The following is a 23,260-nucleotide window of genomic DNA, read 5'->3' as shown; positions in this document are numbered from 1 at the left end:
CATGGATGGATTTTCTTATAGACTAATGGTGCCATATGCCGAGCCCTGGCATTCGCTGGCATGTGCTGTGACCACGTTCTCTGTATTTCAGTGGCAGTATGGGGGGTAATGCAATAACTGCGCAATGTTCCATATAACGATGCCACTAATTGGCTCTTTGCCTAAAGCGCTTATTCTGTAACAGTAACACACATAATGATATAATGTACACTTATCATAGACTAACACTGTCTATTAAATACATATCCCCCTGACAGAGCTTACTTGGGTCTCAGTACTCAGTAATGTGGCCCCCCAGCCCAAGCGTACAGATACCCACCAGGACAATGGTGGCTAAATCAAATGACAATGGATCATTCCTTCTCTGGGATTTAAACAGATTGCAATCGCTGCCCTTGTGTCTCAGTATGGTCTGCAACCTTTTGCTGGGTTATCTCGAAGTCTAAATGAGGCCCAATAGGTCTCCTGTGCTGACACTACTCTACAGCAGGATGCCATGGTTAGAGGGAGGAGCTTGTCTATTGTAATGTCTGACAGGCAGCTGGGATTTATCCCCCCCGGGACCAGTGATGTCACTCCTCTAGGGCAGGAAGCCATGGTTAGATGGAGCAGCTTGTCTATTGGAGCAGGCAATGTGTGACTGCCAGCTGGGATTTATACACCAGGACCAGTGATGTCACTCCTCTACAGCAGGAAGCCATGGTTAGAGGGAGGAGCTTGTCTATTGGAATGTCTGACAGACAGCTGGGATTTATACACCGGGACCATTGATGTCATCCTCGAGGGCAGGAAGCCATGGTTAGATGGAGGAGCTTGTCTATCGGAGCAGGCAATGTCTGACTGGCAGCTGGGATTTATACACCGGGACCAGTGATGTCATCCTCTACAGCAGAAGCCATGGTTAGAGGGAGGAGCTTGTCTATTGTAATGTCTGACAGGCAGCTGGGATTTATCCCCCCCGGGACCAGTGATGTCACTCCTCTAGGGCAGGAAGCCATGGTTAGATGGAGCAGCTTGTCTATTGGAGCAGGCAATGTGTGACTGCCAGCTGGGATTTATACACCAGGACCAGTGATGTCACTCCTCTACAGCAGGAAGCCATGGTTAGAGGGAGGAGCTTGTCTATTGGAATGTCTGACAGGCAGCTGGGATTTATCCCCCCCGGGACCAGTGATGTCACTCCTCTAGGGCAGGAAGCCATGGTTAGATGGAGCAGCTTGTCTATTGGAGCAGGCAATGTGTGACTGCCAGCTGGGATTTATACACCAGGACCAGTGATGTCACTCCTCTACAGCAGGAAGCCATGGTTAGAGGGAGGAGCTTGTCTATTGGAATGTCTGACAGGCAGCTGGGATTTATCCCCCCCGGGACCAGTGATGTCACTCCTCTAGGGCAGGAAGCCATGGTTAGATGGAGCAGCTTGTCTATTGGAGCAGGCAATGTGTGACTGCCAGCTGGAATTTATACACCAGGACCAGTGATGTCACTCCTCTACAGCAGGAAGCCATGGTTAGAGGGAGGAGCTTTTCTTTTGGAGCAGGCAGTGTGTGACTGGCAGCTGGGATTTATACACCAGGACCAGTAATGTCACTCCTCTACAGCAGGAAGCCATGGTTAGAGGGAGGAGCTTGTCTATTGGAATGTCTGACAGGTAGCTGGGATTTATCCCCCCCGGGACCAGTGATGTCACTCCTCTAGGGCAGGAAGCCATGGTTAGATGAAGCAGCTTGTCTATTGGAGCAGGCAATGTGTGACTGCCAGCTGGAATTTATACACCAGGACCAGTGATGTCACTCCTCTACAGCAGGAAGCCATGGTTAGAGGGAGGAGCTTTTCTTTTGGAGCAGGCAGTGTGTGACTGGCAGCTGGGATTTATACACCAGGACCAGTAATGTCACTCCTCTACAGCAGGAAGCCATGGTTAGAGGGAGGAGCTTGTCTATTGGAGCAGGCAATGTGTGACTGCCAGCTGGGATTTACACACCAGGAGCAGTTATGTCATTCCTTTACAGCAGGAAGCCATTGTTAGAGGGAGGGGCTTGTCTATCGGAGCAGGCAGTGTGTGACTGGCAGCTGGGATTTATACACCAGGACCAGTGATGTCACTCCTCTACAGCAGGAAGCCATGGTTAGAGGGAGGGGCTTATCTATTGGAGCAGACAGTGTGTGACTGGCAGCTGGGATTTATACACCAGGAGCAGTGATGTCACTCCTCTACAGCAGGAAGCCATGGTTAAAGGGAGGGGCTTGTCTATCGGAGCAGGCAGTGTGTGACTGGCAGCTGGGATTTATACACCAGGACCAGTGATGTCACTCCTCTACAGCAGGAAGCCATGGTTAGAGGGAGGGGCTTATCTATTGGAGCAGACAGTGTGTGACTGGCAGCTGGGATTTATACACCAGGAGCAGTGATGTCACTCCTCTACAGCAGGAAGCCATGGTTAGAGGGAGGGGCTTGTCTATCGGAGCAGGCAGTGTGTGACTGGCAGCTGGGATTTATACACCAGGACCAGTGATGTCACTCCTCTACAGCAGGAAGCCATGGTTAGAGGGAGGGGCTTATCTATTAGAGCAGACAGTGTGTGACTGGCAGCTGGGATTTATACACCAGGAGCAGTGACGTCAGTTACTGGAACGACTGCAGAATCTTCATTTTAATCTGTATGAGATTCTCTCGGGACACCAACCTTTATAAAGATCTAGATATTCAGGTGGCTGAAGTGATGAGGAAACCTACCCACAATGGGTAACACTAAACAGCGGACTTTCCCTACATGGTACCTCTAAAATAGCACTTGTGGGGTCTAGCTGCTCCCTAAAATGCTCAGGAGAAATCCCACGTTTTGAATGTTACAGTATATTACTATAAAATGTATTTCTTACCACAAGTCCCACTATGCTGACTACAAATAGCCCTGATCTACAGAACAGCAGAGCCCTCGACGCACTAACGATGCGCATATCTGGTAATTAACAAGATAACGGGGATGAAAGCACAGAGCCGGCACAAGGGTTCTGCATTGTACAGATATTTGCTCTCCGGGATTCTATCTGATCTGTACAGTTATCAGCACTTTACCATACATCAGCCGCTGCGCTCATAAACATGGCAGCAATCTAGGACGAGATAAGAGTGCGGCGTCCACGTATCCAGCAAAATACTGTATGATATCTGATGTCTGCAAGGGGCATTTATTAGAGGATATGTCTGGAAGAACTGCCATAACTGTGTCCATTGACAAGAACAAGATCAGGCAGAACTCAGGGCCTAATTCAGACTGGAATGCTGGGCTGCAAATTCTCAGCCCAAGTGATTATCGAACAGCCGCACATGTGGACGGTACGCAAGAGAGAGCCACTGGTGGCAATGAGTATCGCTGAATTTCCCCTTCCGGCATATTCTCTATACAGGTTAGAGCAGCAATAAGTACTGTGTAGTGCACATTCTAGCACTGCACCTGTATTAACCTAGCACAGTCTGGCCTGTATCTCAGCACTGCCATGCCCCATGCCAGATCCATGATAAAATTTGTAACTGATCATAGATTGACTCTAGGTTGACAGTCATTAGGGCGACCACTATTGGTCGACAGTCAAAAGGTCGACAATGAAAAGGTCGACAGAGTCCAACGGTCGACAGTCAAAAGGCCGACGGGGCCTAAAGGTCGACAGGTTTTAAAGGTCGACAGACAATAGGTCGGTAGGGTATTTCATGTCCTACCATCCACTATGGCATGGAGGGAGAATATAATAGTGTGCCGAGCGCAGCGAGCCATGCAGGGGGACCTGTTACACTTAGACAGTGTCCATGTCGACATGTCAAAAACACAAAAAACTCATGTCAACCTTTTTCAGGTCGACGTTTTGACCATGTCAACCTTTTGGCTGTCGACCTAATGACCTTGTCGAACTATTGTCTTTCGACCTTTAAACCCTGTCGACATTGTGACTGTTGACCATAAGTGGTCGACCATATGACTGTAGACCTAGACATCTAATATACCATAACCATGATAAATGGTGCTCCAGCCAATCAGTTCACAACTGGCATTTTTCAAATAGATGACAAGTGCTGATTGGCTCAGTTGTATCACTCATTGATAAATGAGCCCCAATAACTGGTGCCATAGATACGGCTTTATCTAATTTTTACATGTCAGTTCCTGTCTATGGTATTGCTACTATTATCAATGAAGAGGATAATAAGATACACCATGTTATATATTGTAGGGGTTAGTATATGTCAAATGATACCCATCAAGATTTCCAGTACATTCCATGCCAATACCATAATGAAATGGGACCATACACGTTCTTTGTTTTATATATTTACCCGGACTCCCAGCTCCACGTTCTCGCCACCATAAACCTCCATTCCTTCGTCCAGCAGGCCGATCTCTTCAAAGTACAGTCGGTCTACGATGAAACAGCCAATCAGTGCGGGGCTTCTAAAGCAAACAAAACAGTAAAACGTTAAGTGTGGGCAGTACGGATGGTGTAATGGTTAGCATTACTGCCTCACAGCGCTGAGGTCATGGGTTCTATCCCCACCATGTGTTATATATACGGGGCAGTACGGATGGTGTAATGGTTACATTACTGCCTCACCGCGCTGAGGTCATGGGTTCTATCCCCACCATGTGTTATATATACGGGGCAGTACGGATGGTGTAATGGTTACATTACTGCCTCACAGCGCTGAGGTCATGGGTTCTATTCCCACCATGTGTTATATATATGGGGCAACACGGATGGTGTAATGGTTAGCATTACTGCCTCACAGCGCTGAGGTCATGGGTTCTATCCCCACCATGTGTTATATATACGGCAGTATATATGTGTTATATATACGGGCAGTACGGATGGTGTAATGGTTAGCATTATTGCCTCACAGCACTGAGGTCATGGGTTCGATCCCCACCATGGCCCTAACTGTGCGGAGTTTGTATATTCTCCCCGTGCTTGCGTGGGTTTACTCCGGTTTCCTCCCACAATCCAAAAATATACAAATAGGTTAATTGGCTTCCAACAAAATGAACCCTAGAATGTCTGTGTGTGCGTGTACATGTGGTAGGGAATATAGATTGTAAGCTCAACTGGGGCAGGGACTGATGTGAATGTTCAACTATACTCTGTAAAGCGCTGCGGAATATGTGTGCGCTATATAAGAAACTGTTAATAAATAATAAATAAATAATAAGTGGATGACTAAAGAAATTCAGTAAAACACATTGCGGGGTGCAGCTCCAACACAACTGCACCTCACATCACGCTGTAGCACCTAGTTTCCTCATACTTTGTTTCAGAGATAGATGGGCGTGTGTTGCTTGGAGTACTCCCAACACTGTGACACCACCATGTATACACTCTCTACAGGTATAGGTCATTTCCTGTCATGTGCTATCTGCGTATAGGTCATTTCCTGTCATGGCCTATCTGCGTATACAGTAGGTCATTTCCGGTCATATAGGTTATTTCCTGTCATGGCATATCTGCGCGGAGGTCATTTCCGGTCATGGCCTATCTGTGAGGAGGTCATTCCATGTCATCGTCTATCTGCGTGGAAGACATTCCCTATCATGGCCTATCTGCATATAGGTAATTTCCTGTCATGGCCTATCTGCGTATCCAGTAGGTCATTTCGGTACTTATATATTAGTTAGGCGCCCACTATAGTTAGTATGCTCATACCCCCACTATCCATGTCGGCGTGGAGTATAAGTACCGTCATTTCCTGTCATGACCTATCTGCGTATAGGTCATTTCCTGTCATGGCATATCTGCGCGGAGGTCATTCATTGTCATGGCCTATTTGCGAAGAGGTCATTTCCTGTCATGGCCTATTTGCATGAAGGATATTCTCTGTCATGGCCTAGCTGCGTGGAGTAAGATCTCCCAATTTTGGGTTTCCTCAGGGTGCTCCATTTTTTCCCCACAATCATATAATCCCAAAATATATTCCCAGGTTAATAGTCTACTGACAAACATTAAGCCTAGTGTATACAGGGTTGATGTGTCCGTATACACCTGTGCTAAAATCATGCATTTTGGCGCCATTTTCTTTAAATATGCATTTTATATACATCACTTCTAACTTCTGTGTGGAAACAAGGGGTAGACGTATTATCCTCCGCTTAATTATGATTATACATATGAAGGATGTCTCCTGTACCTGATGGGCGCAGTAGCATTCTCCATCTTCCACCAGGACTTTGGGGGGTTCAGATAACGGCACCATAATTCCCAATCAAATCCCTGAGCGGACAAAGGGTATTCTTCAATTTCAAAGGTATCGTACTTGATGTTGTCAAAGGATGGCGATATGATGACTTTCCGATTCTGCTGGATTCGGCTCAGCACCGGCTCAGCCCTAGGGAGAAAGGAATCATCAGCCCAAAGACATTGCGTCACAAGGAAGAGGATGGTATACAGTAAGGTCCAACCAAATCCCTCCCTCTACGTTTTTTTTTCTGATTCAGCACAAGGAACATGGAAACAATCAATCAGCATTTGTTTTACATAGTGTCCCCACCTATAATACCACGCCCTATTCATGCATGGCCACGATGGGAGCATTGCTCCAGCCATAGACACTGACGGCAGACCACAGGCCCTTAACTATTTGTGCCCCCATGCCAAAGCCGTGCCAGTAAGGGAGAGCCAATCATATCTGTCAATTGTCAATCTTCCACGACCACCTTATATTTCCCACGGATCTGGGCGAGGTTTGGTGCAGGGTTTTGGCAGATCTGGTGCTGGGCGTAATTTGGCCGACACATGAAAAATGTAGACATTATTTTTGGGACTTTTTCAGAATTTACCATCCACGTGAACTCCGATTGGGAACGTACTGAAGTTAGACATGGACAACCTCCCAGGAAGGTTCACGTAGACCATTTCAAATGTCGACCTATTTCCACTCAAGCTACTCACTGTTGACCTAGACAATGTCTGTGAGCTATACCATCTACAACTATTCAATCTCACACAACATCTGGGTGAATATATCACACCACAGTCACCTACAGACCGCAAGACTTTCCCCAAAAACGAACACTCAGCCATGTTTCAGAGCTATTATACAGGTAAGGGCCTTTTGGGTTCCAAAATCACAAACCGGAATAATCGGAGGAGACGGAACCGATGCTGTGTATATCATGTTACTGAAGTGTAAATTTACCCAATGAAAAGTGGGCATATTATCAGATTCTATCATTTTCTAGGATGCAACAGAGAAATTCCATCTAGAATCAGATCCGTTGCTATGGGCAACATAACTTCTTTTCACTTTTAGAAGCTTTAGTAAGTTTCCCCCTTAGTGACCCCAGAGACGCGGGCTCCTGCTCTAATCCCACGCTGTGATTTCCGCGGCATCACATTAGCGCATATTACTGAACGCCGGAGTGTTAGATTTTCTGTGTCACTCCGTTATATGATATAGGGTTTGATGGCGACTTCAAAGCTTTCATGCAGAAGCTTTCACGCTGTAAATGGGTTTATAAAAGATTAAACAGGACAGCGATTAGTGGGAATATTTAATTTTTAACTCCAACCAATTAATACTACAAAATACGCTTGTAGAGGAATAATTCAGAGCAGGAATGCTCCCCTGCCGGCGGTATATACCGTCAGGACAAATATGGGGCTTTCCTTGGTTACAAAATTATTTTAATCTTACAGATAGAACAACATTTACTACAATGATTATTATTCGTAGTGCCGGATGACTGATCGTCAGTCGGGATTCCGACGTCGAGCTAATAACTGTCGGTGTGTTATACCACACCCATTATTCCATGGTGATTACAGCCCAGGTTACTATAGACACGCAGTGGACACAAAAGGTACAAATACATATACAGGTATATAATAGAGTGCTAGCCCGCCACATACAGCCTGACCGCAAGTCTACCAACAATCACTTTTACATGTTATTTATAAAAAAAAAAAAAAGATGTGATGTGACCAGTGGCAGATCCAGGGTGGGGGCAGCACAGTCCAAGATTCAAATAGGCAGCCACACCAACTGCCAGTAAGTCAGGATCTAATGGTAGTTGCTGTGGCTCCCCTATTTGCATTTTGGACTGTACTGCAAAGATACCCCCCAGGATCCGCCAGTGGATATGCCACTGTCGTAATCAGCATCTTGTCTAGTAATGGTTCCACACAAACCACCACACACAACACGCCTCAGTCTGATACTCACCACCCCACATTAAACTCAACATGAGCATCGAATAAGGCCACCACTGGCGCGCTGGCCGCTCTCCACCCGCTGACTCTAGACCGTATGAGCCCCTCCTGTTTGCTGTGCCGGACCACCTTTATGAACTGGGGTCTGCGTTTATTCACCTCGTCCACGTACTGTGCCAGCTTCTCCTTCAGCTCCTCTGCAATAAACAGCCCAAAACAAAGATGGTTATTGTGTAGGCTTATTATCCAGCGCACTGACATCTATAATTACCTCCCACTCAGCATATGCCGCTGTACAGAAGAAATGTTACTGAGTCATAGCTGTGGGCTTGCAGCGAGTCTTAAAATAAGTGATATTACCTCAGAAAGGGTTATGGAAGATGTACTAACACATTCTTCATCTTGTGCACCTGACGGCTCTGAGGGGCTTATTCACTAAGCTGTCGCTGTATTTCGTGTTTGAGCCCAGAATTCACTAGGCATGTCTGAGCATTTTAGGGGAGGGTGTTCGACGTCAGCTCTGGGCCGGATACGCCTGTATTCATCATACCGCCGAGTAAGGCTACACATCCCAGGATGCTTTGCATTAGTTTTGCTATGTGGCCATGCTGAAACTGATGCAAGGCATGCTGGTATGTGTAGTTCATCAACATCTGGAGGGCCGCTATTGCCCAGCCCTGCCCTATAGGCACTAAAGACTGACTATATGCACTGCAGAGTTTGTCTTGCCTGCACTCTATTTTGCTAGGCGATACTGAATTATCGGGGTCGCCCATCGGTATCGCCTACATGTTTAACACCGTGCGATTTTGGCTAATCCTCGAGGCGTTTTTGACTATATATAGATTGATATAGAACATTGCGCCGTGTGTACACCGCTACACCCTGGCAGAGCAATATACAGGCTGGACACAGCACACACAATACAAGTCTGGAAGATCTCCGGGCCCTTACTCCTGTCAGCTCCACTTATACGTAACAAAAAGTCATTTTATTCTTTTGATGAAACCCATTATGACAGATATCCAATGGTTTATACAATATTTAATGGGCTGTTGATGTAAAATGTCAAACATGATTATTCAAGGGAATAATGGGCGTAATGCGAATTCTAAGAAGACTAATGCAGATGTACTGGACCTTGTAATGATCTGAGAGCTAGATCACATTATTAGGATGCAGAAACTACTATTTAACACCACCATTAGGTTACAGCGGGCAGGCTCCCACTTCAGCAACCAGCACTCGTGCATGGACAGACCCCCAACCTCTCTGCAGGAGAAATACAATCCAGCTCCCCTATAGATACTTGTGGCTTCCGCCTGATTATTGCCTAGATATATATACACACACGCACACACGCGCGCTTATACCTGCGTACACATACATAAACACGCTCACACATTTCTCACAATCACTGATACGCACATCCATGAACTCAAGCATAAACATGCTAACAAACATACATGTATAATCATGTTATACACACATACATACAGTATGCATACAAATACATATATTCATAAACACAAGCACACATGAATGCATACACATACATACATGAAAAAACACACGCACGTACACACACTTAGAAACAAACACATACATACAGTACATGAATAAACACAGACACATACATACATAAATACACACACATACATGAATAAAGATACACACACAAATAAGTCCACACACATACATGAATAAACACAGACACATACATGAATAAACACACACATACATACATGAATAAACACACATACATGAATAAACACACACACACGTATGAACATGCTCAGGAACACACATTTCGGATGTATGTATGGTTTACCATTCAGTCTATTACACCATAGTAATGAACAACATCTCCTATAGACAGACGCACACCCTATATATAATATACACTGTATATGTGCACCGTTGGGTGGGGGAGAGCGCTGGCCGCTGGGATGTGTAGAGGGGTACACCACGTGTCTACCTGCTCAGATCCTACAGCTGATAAACCTCCTCTATGTTAAGAAGTTGTCACTTTTCTTTGGATATAACACAATTTCCCCTCGTTCCTTGTGCTACTTGGTGACAGCGTTGGCGCGATCATTATGTCAGTAACAAAGCTCTCAGCGGTGGCAGCAATATACTGAAGGACACGCGCGGGTGGGGTGCCCGTAACGGAGAGCTCTGTAACACTGCTTCATGTTATCAGCTATTGTGCACAAAAGCCGACACAGATAATGTATAGCAGATAGTGTGCTGACACACTTTACACAATGACGGCGCCCAATACTGATATCAACTGCGCTCTGCTACAATTGTGTCCAACTGATTACCTGGCCGCGTGTGGGGGAATATATGTTGTGTTCTTACCTATGACAAATACTATACACAGGAAATGTAGATAATACTACACACTCACACACACACGCGCGCACAATGCTGGAATGTGTAGAAAGTGTAAGATTTGTCATGTTATCTCTGACACACACACACACACACACAAATGTAGACTTGAGATTGTCCAACACCCCAGTAGGCAAGGAAAGGGGGGTCGGATTTGGTTACAATAACCTTTGGCCATTCGGTTACAATAATCTCTGGTTGTGTATATGTGATCACAGAAACGCACTACAGTGAATCCTCTGACCTACGGTGCGGTTCCATTGGTAGTCTGCACTTTCCAGGAATGCTGCTGTAGGGTTGTTTAGCTACCAGTTTTCTGTTTAATTTTCTAAAAAAATCTCTGGATGGATGCCTTCCTTGACCTTTGCTTGTCTAACCTATCTCTAGTTGGACCCCTGACCTAATCTCTTCTTAACTAACCTATATCTGGAAGGACACCTGCCTTGACCTCTGCTTGGCAAACCCTTCTCTGAATGGACACCTGCCCTGACCTCTGCATTACTAACCAATCTCTAGATGAATGCCTGCCCTGACCTCTGCATTACTAACCAATCTCTAGATGAATGCCTGCCCTGACCTCTGCATTACTAACCAATCTCTAGATGAATGCCTGCCCTGACCTCTGCATTACTAACCAATCTCTAGATGAATGCCTGCCCTGACCTCTGCATTACTAACCAATCTCTAGATGAATGCCTGCCCTGAATCCCAAAAAAAAAGCAAAAAAGACTTTGACATCAGAAGATCCTAATACAACATGGCGTGCCATGACTGGCCGTTTATGGCATGACTACAGAATACGGGGTATTAACAAGGCTCAGAAGGGAAATATTCTACAACCAAAGAAAAGTATTCGAACATGAGGGCTGACTTTGGGCTCATGGGAAATTTAAGGAAAAATGACTTTACAGAAAAGGTGGTGGACAAGTGTAATAGTCTCCGATCAGAGGTGGAAGAGGCTGAGACAGTAGAGCAATTTAAACATGCATGGGATATACATAAGGACACCCTTACAAATAAAAAAGGATCAAAACGGGTTTAGATTGTCGATAGGAGAAAAAAAAGGGACAGGCTAGATGGGCCAATTGGTTTTTATCTGCCGTCACATTCTACGTCTCTATGTAAATAGATAGCAAACACCACCAAGTCTCCTCACCCCCTGCTCGGAAGCATTCAGCAGTCTCCAGTTCTACAAAGCTAGAGAGATATTTCCACAGATATTTGTGAAGGTGCTCTGTGTATAAAGCAATCAGCACTCTGTTTCTAATTCCTCCAGCGATGTTACAGCGTGATCTCATTAAGGTAATACGGGAGCGCTGGCTCGGAACGGCAGTAGAGACAATATCGCTGTGACCAGACACAATGTACTGAAAATACCCTTGCACCTGTGTCAGTACCGCTATGTCTGCATCTACCCTGTGCACAAACCCTGATGAGCTGACGCATCTCATCAGCACGTTCCACAGATCAGCAAATCAACTTGTACAGTCAGAGAGAATGAGCCTTCTCCTCCAGCACAGAACTTACTGTGATAATATCATATTACCTGATAGACATCACTTCCCAAACACATTACTTTGTATTGTTTTGTTCTTCGAAACGCAAAGAGTCTCCTCTGTGACGCATTGAATTTACATATATTAAGCTCCTTTGGCTGCTTCTGGAATACTCGGTGTAAATACACCATCGCTGAGTGTGCGCAATGGCGCTATGGGCACTATGGGACAGTGATAGGCCAAGGGGCATGTCCAGCTCAGAAGGGGGCCTTATAGCACATCTAGGGATATTTACTAAAGTTTCTAAAAAGAGCTGATGTTTTCCGTAGCAACTGATCAGCTACGATCATTTTTTTAAGGAAGCAATAGAGAAATAATAGACAGAGAATTTGTATTGTTGCTACGGGCAACATCAAGTCTTTCCATTTTGATAAGCTTTAGTAAATTTACCCTGTCCGTTGTCTAGGTAGACAGTCAAACGCCCCCATACAGTTGACATCAACAAAGGTCGACAATTACAAGTTAGACAGTGGTTAAGGTCAGCATGTAAAAAAATAGTCGACACAAAATGTTGGCAAGTTTTTATTGTTTTTTGGGTGCTGTTTTGTATGTATAAGCAGACAGCGCACGTATTGTTTTTCAGGGTGACCTTATCATGCGTCACACAGCCACGCCCCAAACGCGTTTCCTCAGTCAGACTTAGTCAGTGGGCTGGCTTGTGTGACGCTCACTGTTGCTCTTATCTCACTTACAGCCAATCATGATCCAGCATTTGCCGGCTAGTACATCTATCATAAAAAAGCGGGTGCATATCGCTACCGACAATACTAACAAGTCATCTCTTTCCACTGAAGACTTACAGTCAAAAGAGTTTTTTATAAAAAAAATGGTCTTAATTTAAGTGTATTTCTAGCAGCTCTCAAAAGCGCTCTTTATCGAGGTGTCAATCAAAGATATCAGTGCCTTGTTTCTCTATTAGTTATTAGTAAGGAATCGGGATGTTGGAGCTTCACATAGACCGTGAGAGTGGGGAAATAGTGGGAAATGTGTCCAGGGACAGTCTGGGGCGGGAGCTGGTGTTTACGTCAGCAGCACTATTTGCATTTTTTTTTTTAGGTTACTGGGAGGACACAGTGGCGTAACTAGCATACAGCAACCCCCGCAGTGGCTTGGAGGAGCCGGGGGTCTGCGGGGCGCTCTCCCTGACTTGCCTTTAGTTCTCTGCTGCTGTGCAGGATAAGCCGGCTACCGTGATCAGAGCTCTCCGGTCCAATCGGATAGCTCAGCCGGGACCCAGCAGCAGCAGGAGCTGCCCAGAGTGTCAGTGAGGGCAGCAGGAACTACAATCATGGCTGCTGGAGCCGGGCTGCTGCGCATGAGCAGCCACTTCTCCCATGGGTCTTTGTGTTAGTAGTACACGCAATTCGCGGCAAAATGCCGCGCGACGGAGGTGCGGAGCAGGCCCACGATGAGAGTGGAGGATGGCGATGCCTCCTGCTGGCGAACTTTCACTGCCCTCACTGCACCATAGCAAAGAGAGCACCTCCGGTGAGACATGACAAGGAGCACCAGAGATGAGGGACAACCGCCACCCGTACAGCCCCCACCCCACCTGGAGGAGCCCCAGAGTAAGTTACTAAGTTATGAAGACAAGGGACAGGTACTGCACACTCTGCCACCTGCTGGCTGATTGTACCAGTGGATCTTCAGGTGCAGAAGGTAGTCAGGTACTGTCTAGTTAGTGAAAGATTCAGTGTTGAGAGAAGGAGGAATTGAGAGGTACATAGGGTGAGTGTGGGAGGGAAGGAGAGGTGTAGGATAGTCAGAGAGAAGGAGGGAGTGGGGAGAGGTGCAATGTAGGAGAGATGAATGGAAAAATAAGGGCTATAAAAGGTTGAAGAAGTAGGAATAGGGGTGACCTGAGACATTAAAAAGAGGTGAAACACATGGAACAGGTTGCTTAACTGTTTGTCATATAGTTTGGTTTATTTTTACCTGCCTGGGCAGTACCTATCTACTCACATGCAACTATGAACTCTGAATTAGGACCATCTGAATTGTGGTGACATTATGACAATCCCCTTTCCTAGCCTCTGAGGATCTGGTTTTCTCTTGGCCATCTCCAACATTAAAATTCCAAGGAGCAGCTGCCCTCCATGCATTGTAGTTCTGGGCCCAGCAGTCAATTGTAATAGTTTTTTTTTTTTTTCACTAACTGCCTGTCAGCCTCTTGTTGGCATCACCCACTGCCTCTCCCAGTCACTCTTTCACTCTCTCCCACTGCCTGTCAAGCTCTCACTGGGGTCACCCTTTCACCCACTGTCACATGCCGCCTGTCCCTGGAATAACCCCCTGCTTCTCCCCATCATCCTCTCCCTGGGCGATATTTTCTAATCCTCAAAAAGTGATAAAGCGGAGAGTGATAAAGGACCAGCCAATTACCTCCTAATTGTCATTTTTCAAATCCAGTCTGCAACATGATAGTTAGGAGCCAATTGGCTGGTGGTTTATCACTCTCCATTTTATCACTTTTAAAGCTTAGTACATCTGGCCCCCTGTCACCATTGCCTTTCTTTATCACACTTTCTGTCACCCTCTGCCTCTCCCTGTCAGATGGTACTAAAAGAAACTGCATACCGTTTTTTACATATTGTTAAGCTTACCTGGCTGTATGTGTACTGTGTAGCGACAGTGGCTGTGCCAGTCTGTCTGCAGTCAATATAAGGATGGACTGTTTCTTATGGGCCAGTGCTCTGGACTTACCCACTAGGCTTACAGTTGCCAGCCAGCCCCTGGCCCCGCCTCCTCCCACCCACTGTTCTCCAGGATGGGCGGGAGGAGGCGAGGCCACATTTAGTAGCAGGGCACTGGGTGCAGCATCGGCGACCTCTGATCGGCCGGGCCCGGGACTCATATTTTTATTTTATACATATCTTTTTTATTTTATACAACAACATCATAGTACTGGAGAGGACTCGAGGAGGTGGGGCATTGGACAGCAGCACCGCTTGGAGAGAGAACATCGGGTGGAAGGAGGCGGGCCGCATCCAGTAGCAGGGCAGGCTCTGTGCACTGTTCGCAGGGGAGTGGGAGGAGGCGGGGCAGCGGACGGCAGCGCAGCTAGCTTCTCATCTCCTCTGCAGTGGAGTGACAGTCACTCTGAGTCTGTGAAATGTACGCCGGGACATCATGACGTCACCACGCACATTACTAGAAGCGAAACCTGTGCTGGGGCAGGGCGGGAGGAAGCCGTCAAACCCCATGACTGACTGTTGCGCAGCTAAAAAACGGCTGAATAAGTTAAACACCCAGGCGCAGCAGTTGGAGTTGCATTCGTCAGTCGTGGCTCCTGCACCCCTGAGTCCTGCCCCGCTAACAGCAGCAGAACTTCTGCTGCAGAAGACTACTACCTCTGCAAGTCCTAAGGCATCAATTCATTGGTAAGTGAGGCCACTTCCAGAAATTTTCCAGGGCCACTTTTAGTCCCCAATCCGCCCCTGCTCTCAGGTCTGCTAGAGCTCACACAGTCACACACTGGATTAAGGGATAGTCTGTAAACTATTTTCCACTTTACAAGTGTATTCATACACTCTTGATTACCCTTGTATAGCGGCAAGTAGTTTGCAGACTATCCCTTACTTCCAGCGTGACTTCTGAGACTTTTCTTACAGGGTGGACTCTCTGGAGCCTGTAGCACACTAGCATGGAGCATAACGGGTGTTTAAGAGGGGGTGAGTGTCACACAAAGTGTGTCACAGTGTGTGTGTGTATATCCCATTAACTATGCAAAACCCAGGTGTCATTTTTTCAAATGTATAGATATCTATATTTCATTTTTTATTTCATTTGTTAAATTTCCCTCTTTTGGCACTCAGATGAGGGGGGGGGGGGGGGGCGCTCCAATTATTTTTGGCAGGGGGGAGCAAAATTTATAGTTACGCCACTGGGAGGACAGATTGTGTCTCTTCAGCAGGTATGCTACTAAAAGTTTTCAGCACTTTTGTAGGCCCTCAAGGCTGCCTTTGCCAACAGCTGTGTTTTATATAGTGCACTACAGGCAAGCATAAAAATGGAAAGAAATTACCAGTACATATTCGGAAAGAGGGTGTGATCACGCCCCTTTCCACGTGACCATGCCCCTTTTCCGAATGTGTACCTATTTCTGCCCTTCAGATGTTGGCGGTTTAAGCTACCCGACGTGCGGTGTTGCCCGTGGAGGACATGCGGCGCCGGAGAGGCTGCATGTGGTGTTTGCCGTGGAGTGGTAGATATACAAAACGCCTTGTGGTATTTTAGCCCACAGCAGAGGAATTATTTGGTACGAGTACCATCCTCTGGGTGGCTGTGTTTTAACTTTGATCTTAAAGTAATACAAATATTACACTTGTTTCAGATATATATTAAATAATTCTGCACTACTCTTTATGAATTACGTACAGAACGACGCAGAAGTGGCACACTGGAAGATTGTATTACCCCGCCCCTTCTTGCACAGTCACACGAACTCTTCGCACCATTTGCTCCGCTCTAACAAGGTTTGGTACAATCACGGCTCCCATCGCATGCCATATGATATGGCATGCGATGGCATGCGATGCGATTTTACCGTGTTTTTATGCTTTTTTTGTTGAAAATCACATGCGATCGCATCGCATGCGATCTGATGCGATGCGATGTCATTTTTCACTGAAATTATGGACATGAGTTGAAATCATGTAAAATGCACCCCAAATGTCATTTTTCACACTGTACCACCCCCACTATCAACGCCAACTCGAAGCGTGGCGAGCGCAGCGAGCCCGCGAGGGGCGGCGGTACGCGTCCTACGACCTTTTCATACCCCCACTATCCACGTCGGCGTGGAGTTGAGAATAGAAAGTGTGGCGAGCACACGCGGATACCTTCACAGGTATCCGTGTCCCCTCGCGGGCTTCACAGGTATCCGCGTCCCCTCGCAGGGCTCGCCACGCTTCGGGCTCGCCACACTTTCTATTCTCAACTCCACGCCGACGTGGATAGTGGGGGTATGAAAAGGTCGTAGGACGCGTACACAAGTACCCAAGGTTTTATCACCAGCTGCTGCAATTTCTAAATTTTCTCTTCAACCTCAGAATTATTTTGTGGATTCTGAAAAGGGTCCACTCATATCTCAGACTATTATATTAGGTGGTGCGAATGGCGGACGGACAATCCTGAATACCTGGAATCCTTTCTAAGGAATAACAAGCAGAAAGCGGATGCACGGTGAGAGAGACGCTGTGACTGTGGGGCTGCCCTTTCTCAGCCTTTCTATTCATAAGATACTATCACATACAGCATTCTTCCTGCACCATCATACACAGACTGGTGGACCTGATACTGTAAATAGGGCACTAGGGATGCAACACAAATCAGTTATAATTGTGTCTGTTATTTATAATTAAGGCACAGTAACATCGCACCTTTTACTTTAGAAGTAGTAGTCAAGGCTAAACTCAGAGGAATAGAAGCAGCCCAGGCTAAACTCAGAGGAATAGAAGCAGCCCAGGCTAAACTCAGAGGGATAGAAGGAGTAGTCCAGGCTAAACTCAGAGGAATAGAAGCAGCCCAGGCTAAACTCAGAGGGATAGAAGGAGTAGTCCAGGGTAAACGCAGAGGGATAGAAGGAGTAGTCCAGGGTAAACGCAGAGGAATAGAAGGAGTGGACCAGGCTAAACTCAGAGGAATAGAAAGAGTAGACCAGGATACACTCAAAGGAGTAGAAGGAGTCCAGGCTAAACTCAGAGGAAAATAAGTAGTCCAGGCTGAACTTAGAGGAGCAGATGTAGTAGTCATGGCTAAACTTAGAGGAGCAGAAGGAGTAGTCCAGGCTGAACTTAGAGGAGCAGGAGTAGTAGTCCAGGCTGAACTTAGAGGAGCAGATGGAGTAGTCCAGGCTGAACTTAGAGGAGCAGATGGAGTAGACCAGGCTGAATTTAGAGGAGCAGAAGGAGTAGTCCAGGCTGAACTTAGAGGAGCAGGAGTAGTAGTCCAGGCTGAACTTAGAGGAGCAGATTGAGTAGTCCAGGCTGAACTTAGAGGAGCAGATGGAGTAGTCCAGGCTGAACTTAGAGGAGCAGATGGAGTAGTCCAGGCTGAACTTAGAGGAGCAGAAGGAGTAGTCCAGGCTGAACTTAGAGGAGCAGATGGAGTAGTCCAGGCTGAACTTAGAGGAGCAGAAGTAGCCCAGCCTAAACTCAGAGGAATAGAAATAGTTCAGGCTAAACTCAGAGGAATAGAAGGAATAGTCTAGGCAAAACTATGAGGAATAGAATTAGAGGATGCGGTCAATTGGTCTACAGCATTATGGTCGTCAGTCATTAGGTCGACACCATTAGGTCGACATGGGAAAAGGTCAACATGGTTCTAGTCTGAAAGGATATTCGTTCCACATTGTCTAGATCGACAGTCAAAAGGTCGACATGGACTTTTTCACTGTTTTTTGAGCCAACATGTGCCGACAGGCTGTATTTCATGCCCTACCATCCACTAGGGCACTGTGGGAGAATGAAATAGTGTGCCGAGCGTAGCGAGGCACCGTGCCCGACACATCGCGAGCACAGCGAGCGATGCAGTGCACTTTAAACTGTGTCCATGTCGACTGTGTTGACATTCAGGTAAAAGAAAAACAGTGACAAACACCATATCGACCTTTTGACTGTCGACCTAGACAATGTCAAACTAATGACCTGTCGAACTAACAACCTTTTGACATAGAACCATGTCGACCTTTTCCCATGTCGACCTAATGACTGTCGACCATAATGCTGTAGACCACATGATCCCAACCCAGAAGTAGTCCAGGCTAAACTCAGACGAATAGAAGGAATAGTCCAGGCTAAACTAAGAGGAATAGAAGTAGTCTAGGCAAAACTGAAAGGAATAGAAGGAATAGTCCAGTCTAAATTTAGGGGAGCAGACAGAGTAACCCAGGCTAAACTCAGAGGAGCAGAAGTAGCCCAGAACTAAGAAGAATATAAGTAGTCCAGGCTAAACTCAGAGGAGCAGATGTAGCCCAGAACTCAGAAGAATAGAAGGAGTCCAGGCTAAACTCAGAGGAATAGAAGGAATAGTCCAGTCTACACTTAGATGAGCAGACGGAGTAACCCAGGCTAAACTTAGAGGAGCAGAACTAGCCCAGCCTAAACTCAGAGAAATAGAATGAGTCCAGGCTAAACTCAGAGAAATAGAATGAGTCCAGGCTAAACTCAGAGAAATAGAATGAGTCCAGGCTAATCTCAGAGGAATAGAAGGAGTCCAGGTTAAACTCCGAGGAACATAAGGAGTAACCCAGGCTAATCTCAGGGGAACAGAAGGATTAACCCAGGCTAATCTCAGGGGAACAGAAGGAGTAACCCAGGCTAATCTCAGGGGAACAGAAGGAGTAATCCAGGCTAATCTCAGGGGAACAGAAGGAGTAATCCAGGCTAATCTCAGGGGAATAGGAGTAGTCCAGGATAAACTCAGAAAAATAGAAGATGGTCCAGGTTAAAACAAGAGGAGTTGAATGCATAGTCTAGGTTTATTTATTTTATGTATTTATTTAACAGTTTCTTATATGGCGCAGCATATTCCGTTGCGCTTTACAAAAGGAGGTTAATATCAGAGGAACTTTATGAGTAGTCCAGATTAAAATCAGTAGAAGCAGAAGCAATCCAGTATAAACTCAGAGGAAGAGAAGTCCAAGCTAACCTCAGAAGAACAGAAGGAGTAGTCAAAGCTAACTCCAGAGAAACAGAAGGAGTAGTACTGGCTAAGATCAGAGGAACAGAAACAATAGTCTAAGGCAGCGGTTCTCAAACTGTGGGTCCTGACCCCAAAGTGGGTCCCAACCTTCTCAGTATGGGGTCACGACTCCATGTTGCTGACCGGCAGGCTGATGACTTTTCTAATTTCAGTCAGACAATTCAAAAGATTTTTCAGACTCCTTGAACCACTGTTATTTTATGGCTCCTTACATAATTTTGGGTACTTGTGTATTATCTGGGCGCCCAAGATTTCCATCATACAACATAGTTTTGGTCGCATCGCATGCGATCACATGCGATGCGACCAAATTGGACCTGATTTTTTTATGTTACAGGCACTCTGATGGGTGCTTACAAAGAAAAGAGAGCCAGTGGGCGCCTTCTGTACACTAAAAAGATTTAATCGATATACACATAGATACAATACACAAATTACATATGACGAATAGTATGCATGCATGCAAACAGAATAAAAATGTATATTCCGTGTAGAGATATTCTAAAAATTTAAAAAATAATAAAAATGAAAAATGGATATAAAAACTGAACTGCAGCAAATATTTACCAAGTCCTGATTGGATGGTGTAGGGCCAATATTTATAGTCCCATCACGGGTTCAGACCTCTCCAGAGTTATAATAGGAAGAGCTGTATAATAATGTGCAGAACGAGACGGGTTAGTCACCTCTTGCCGCTCACTATTTGGATGCCTGATAGTTGTTAGTGGCACCTGTGTTGTAAATAGCACTTATTCACGCAAGAGTGACACTTCAAATTTTGTGTTAGACAGGGCTGAATAGTTGTCACTACAGCATCCCCTGGTTTTACCTTCCCACTAGAAATAGGCTTGCGCCTCAGTTGTAATCCACCGGCGTCTGCAGTACCACCTCTGTTGCCGGCGTCTGCCGCGCCGACTCTGTTGTTTGCGGTCGGCTGGGGTGATGTGTATCACAGTGGATGAAGGTACCCACTTGCGGGGATCAGGTCCTTGTAGGGCAGGGTGATTAGAGATCCGGAAACAGGCTTGCGCCTCAGTTGGTAAATTACCGGCGTCTATCGTGCCGCTTCTATTGTCGGCGTCTGCCGCACCGCTTCTGATGTCTGCGGACGGCTGCAGTGGTCAGTGTCACAGTAGTGGAAGATACCCTCTTGTGAGGATCAGGTCCTTTATAAGTGAACGTGACTTGGAGGCCGTAGTTTAGTGTCGGTCAAAAAGCACAGCGGCAGTAATGTACCCGTCGGGTCCTAGGCTGCAGTGTTCAGTAAGTGACTCCTCAAGAAAACTAGTTTCGCCACGCTCAGGTGGCTTTTTCAATTCAGGAAAACTCTGATGGGTGATTACTATGTTAAATGCACCCCCATTGTTAACGCCACCACCACTATCAACGCCCACCCGAAGCGTGGCGAGCGGCGGCGGTACGCGTCCTCCAACCTTGTCATACCCCAACTATCCACGTCGGCGTGGAGTTGATTTTAGATAGTGTGGCGAGCGCAGCGAGCCCGAAGCGTGGCGAGCGCAGCAAGCCCCGCGAGGGGACGCGGATTACTTCCCATGTAATCCGCATCCCCTCGCCACACTATCTAAAATCAACTCCACGCCGACGTGGATAGTGGGGGTATGAAAAGGTCGGAGGACGCGTACCGCTGCGCTCGCCACGCTTCGGGTGAGCGTTGATAGTGGGGGTGGCATTAACAATGGGGGTGCATTTAACATAGTAATCACCCATCAGGGTGCCTGTACAATTTATTATCGCATGCCATTTGTGCGCCCAGAAATCGGGTCCCATCACATCCCTTAATTAGTGGTATGCGATGCGATGGGCGCCCAGATAATACAGAAGGTACCTAATTTTGTGCTTTCACAATGCTGAAATGCATGTGCTGTCTGCTGACTACACATGTGACATAATGACCCGCAGTAACTTGCTGGGGTCCTGTAATTATTTTTATTGTCCGATGGGGTCCAGAGCAAAATAGTTTGAGGACCCCTGGTCTAAGGTAAGCTCAAAGCACCAGAAGGTCAGGCTAACATAAGATGAAACATAAGCAAACCATGTAAAGAAAATGTCACAGAATGATGGGAGGGGTGAAAGAGGTGACACCGGATATGGGTGTCCGTTGCCCAAACTAGACAATTCTACTCCACAGTCAACCATTCACTGTACTATATTTTAAACCACAGGTGCCATGTTGTAACTGACCAACATGCCCATATAGGACTAGTAGGTTTAACAAAAACACAGTGTGTCAAAGTGGAAATATCATGTTTGTGTCTATCTCAGATGATTACCCCACGGATGGCATCAGCAGAACCATTCATTTCATCCAACAATCTTATTTGTAAGAACACCTTACTGATAGGCATCCATGCCGAGAAGGCAGATGACAGAGTATAATCGTACCTTGTCCATACACCACACTTCCTACCAGCATATGGGTGTGTGCATTGTGTAACTGTGCGGTACGAAGGGGTCTCTGCCTATGCCTAAAAATTTTTACTTTCTTTCGCTTTATATGACCTTAGTGCTATCTTCCCGGAAGTGTCCACCCAGTGCACATTAAGGCCTATAAACCTGCTTGAACAACAGTTGCCGCAGTGATGTCACAGACTCCCTGTGTTTTCATAGGATGAACCTAGATCCACAGTTCTAGTGACTGCCCCCGCTGTATGAGATGAGCACTTTCATGTCGTCTTCAGACAGAGCTAAGGCAACAATAAAATAGCAATATAAAGGTTCCCCAACTGCTAGAACAATACAGCCAATATCTTTTAACATCATGCCTGTTACTCCAGATACAGACATAAACCTAGAGGCAAATAAAACCACGAAACCAGGACATCAAGAATTTATGGTTACTCATCTCCCCGCAGGATCAGTAGAAGATCTCCCTTGTTCCACATCCATTCATTGTATCCTCCAGGGATCATCCCTCTACAAAATGTTTGACCAAGTATTGAACTATTTCCATGACAGCGACGAGACTCCTGCTGTGACAGGAGAGGAGATGCGGAGCCTACCATGCGTGTAGACATAATTACCCATCAAGATGCTCAACGACGCCCTCATCGCCAGTTATGGTGTTGAATTAAAATTGGTTCAATTAAATGTCAACGCTGTAACTATCGACAACAACTAGCAATATTGGTGATGGGGGATACAAGGCACGTAGGGTGGCCATATATGCCAGGCTGTGCGATACTAACATTAACAAAGTACGACGTGCAAGATATTGAGATAAGAAACTTCCAAGGACTACTGAGATAATTACATATGCACTGAGGAACATAACATCTTTCACCTGCCTACCGGCAGAACAAAACCAGTAATTATTTTTAATTGCTAGTATTTCTATTATACTGATGATACTGGCTGAGACGTGGTGGAGACTGTAACCAAGGAACTCAGCA

General features: G+C 46.1%; 1 protein-coding gene across 1 annotated transcript in view; it reads right to left on the bottom strand.

Moving 5' to 3' along the window:
* Positions 1-23,260, bottom strand: part of GALNT18 (polypeptide N-acetylgalactosaminyltransferase 18) — a 230,811-nt gene that overhangs the window by 37,894 nt on the left and 169,657 nt on the right. Inside the window, exons 4-6 of the mRNA XM_083164114.1 lie at positions 8,207-8,390; positions 6,173-6,370; positions 4,334-4,448 (exon numbers count right to left, since the gene is read on the bottom strand). Coding sequence (XP_083020240.1) covers positions 4,334-4,448; positions 6,173-6,370; positions 8,207-8,390 — 497 coding nt within the window. The remainder of the gene's footprint in view (positions 1-4,333; positions 4,449-6,172; positions 6,371-8,206; positions 8,391-23,260) is intronic.

The sequence above is a fragment of the Crinia signifera genome, chromosome 11 (assembly GCF_055691185.1).
Source record: "Crinia signifera chromosome 11, ASM5569118v1, whole genome shotgun sequence".
Lineage (NCBI taxonomy): Eukaryota > Metazoa > Chordata > Amphibia > Anura > Myobatrachidae > Crinia > Crinia signifera.
This window is presented reverse-complemented; position numbering and strand designations above follow the sequence as displayed.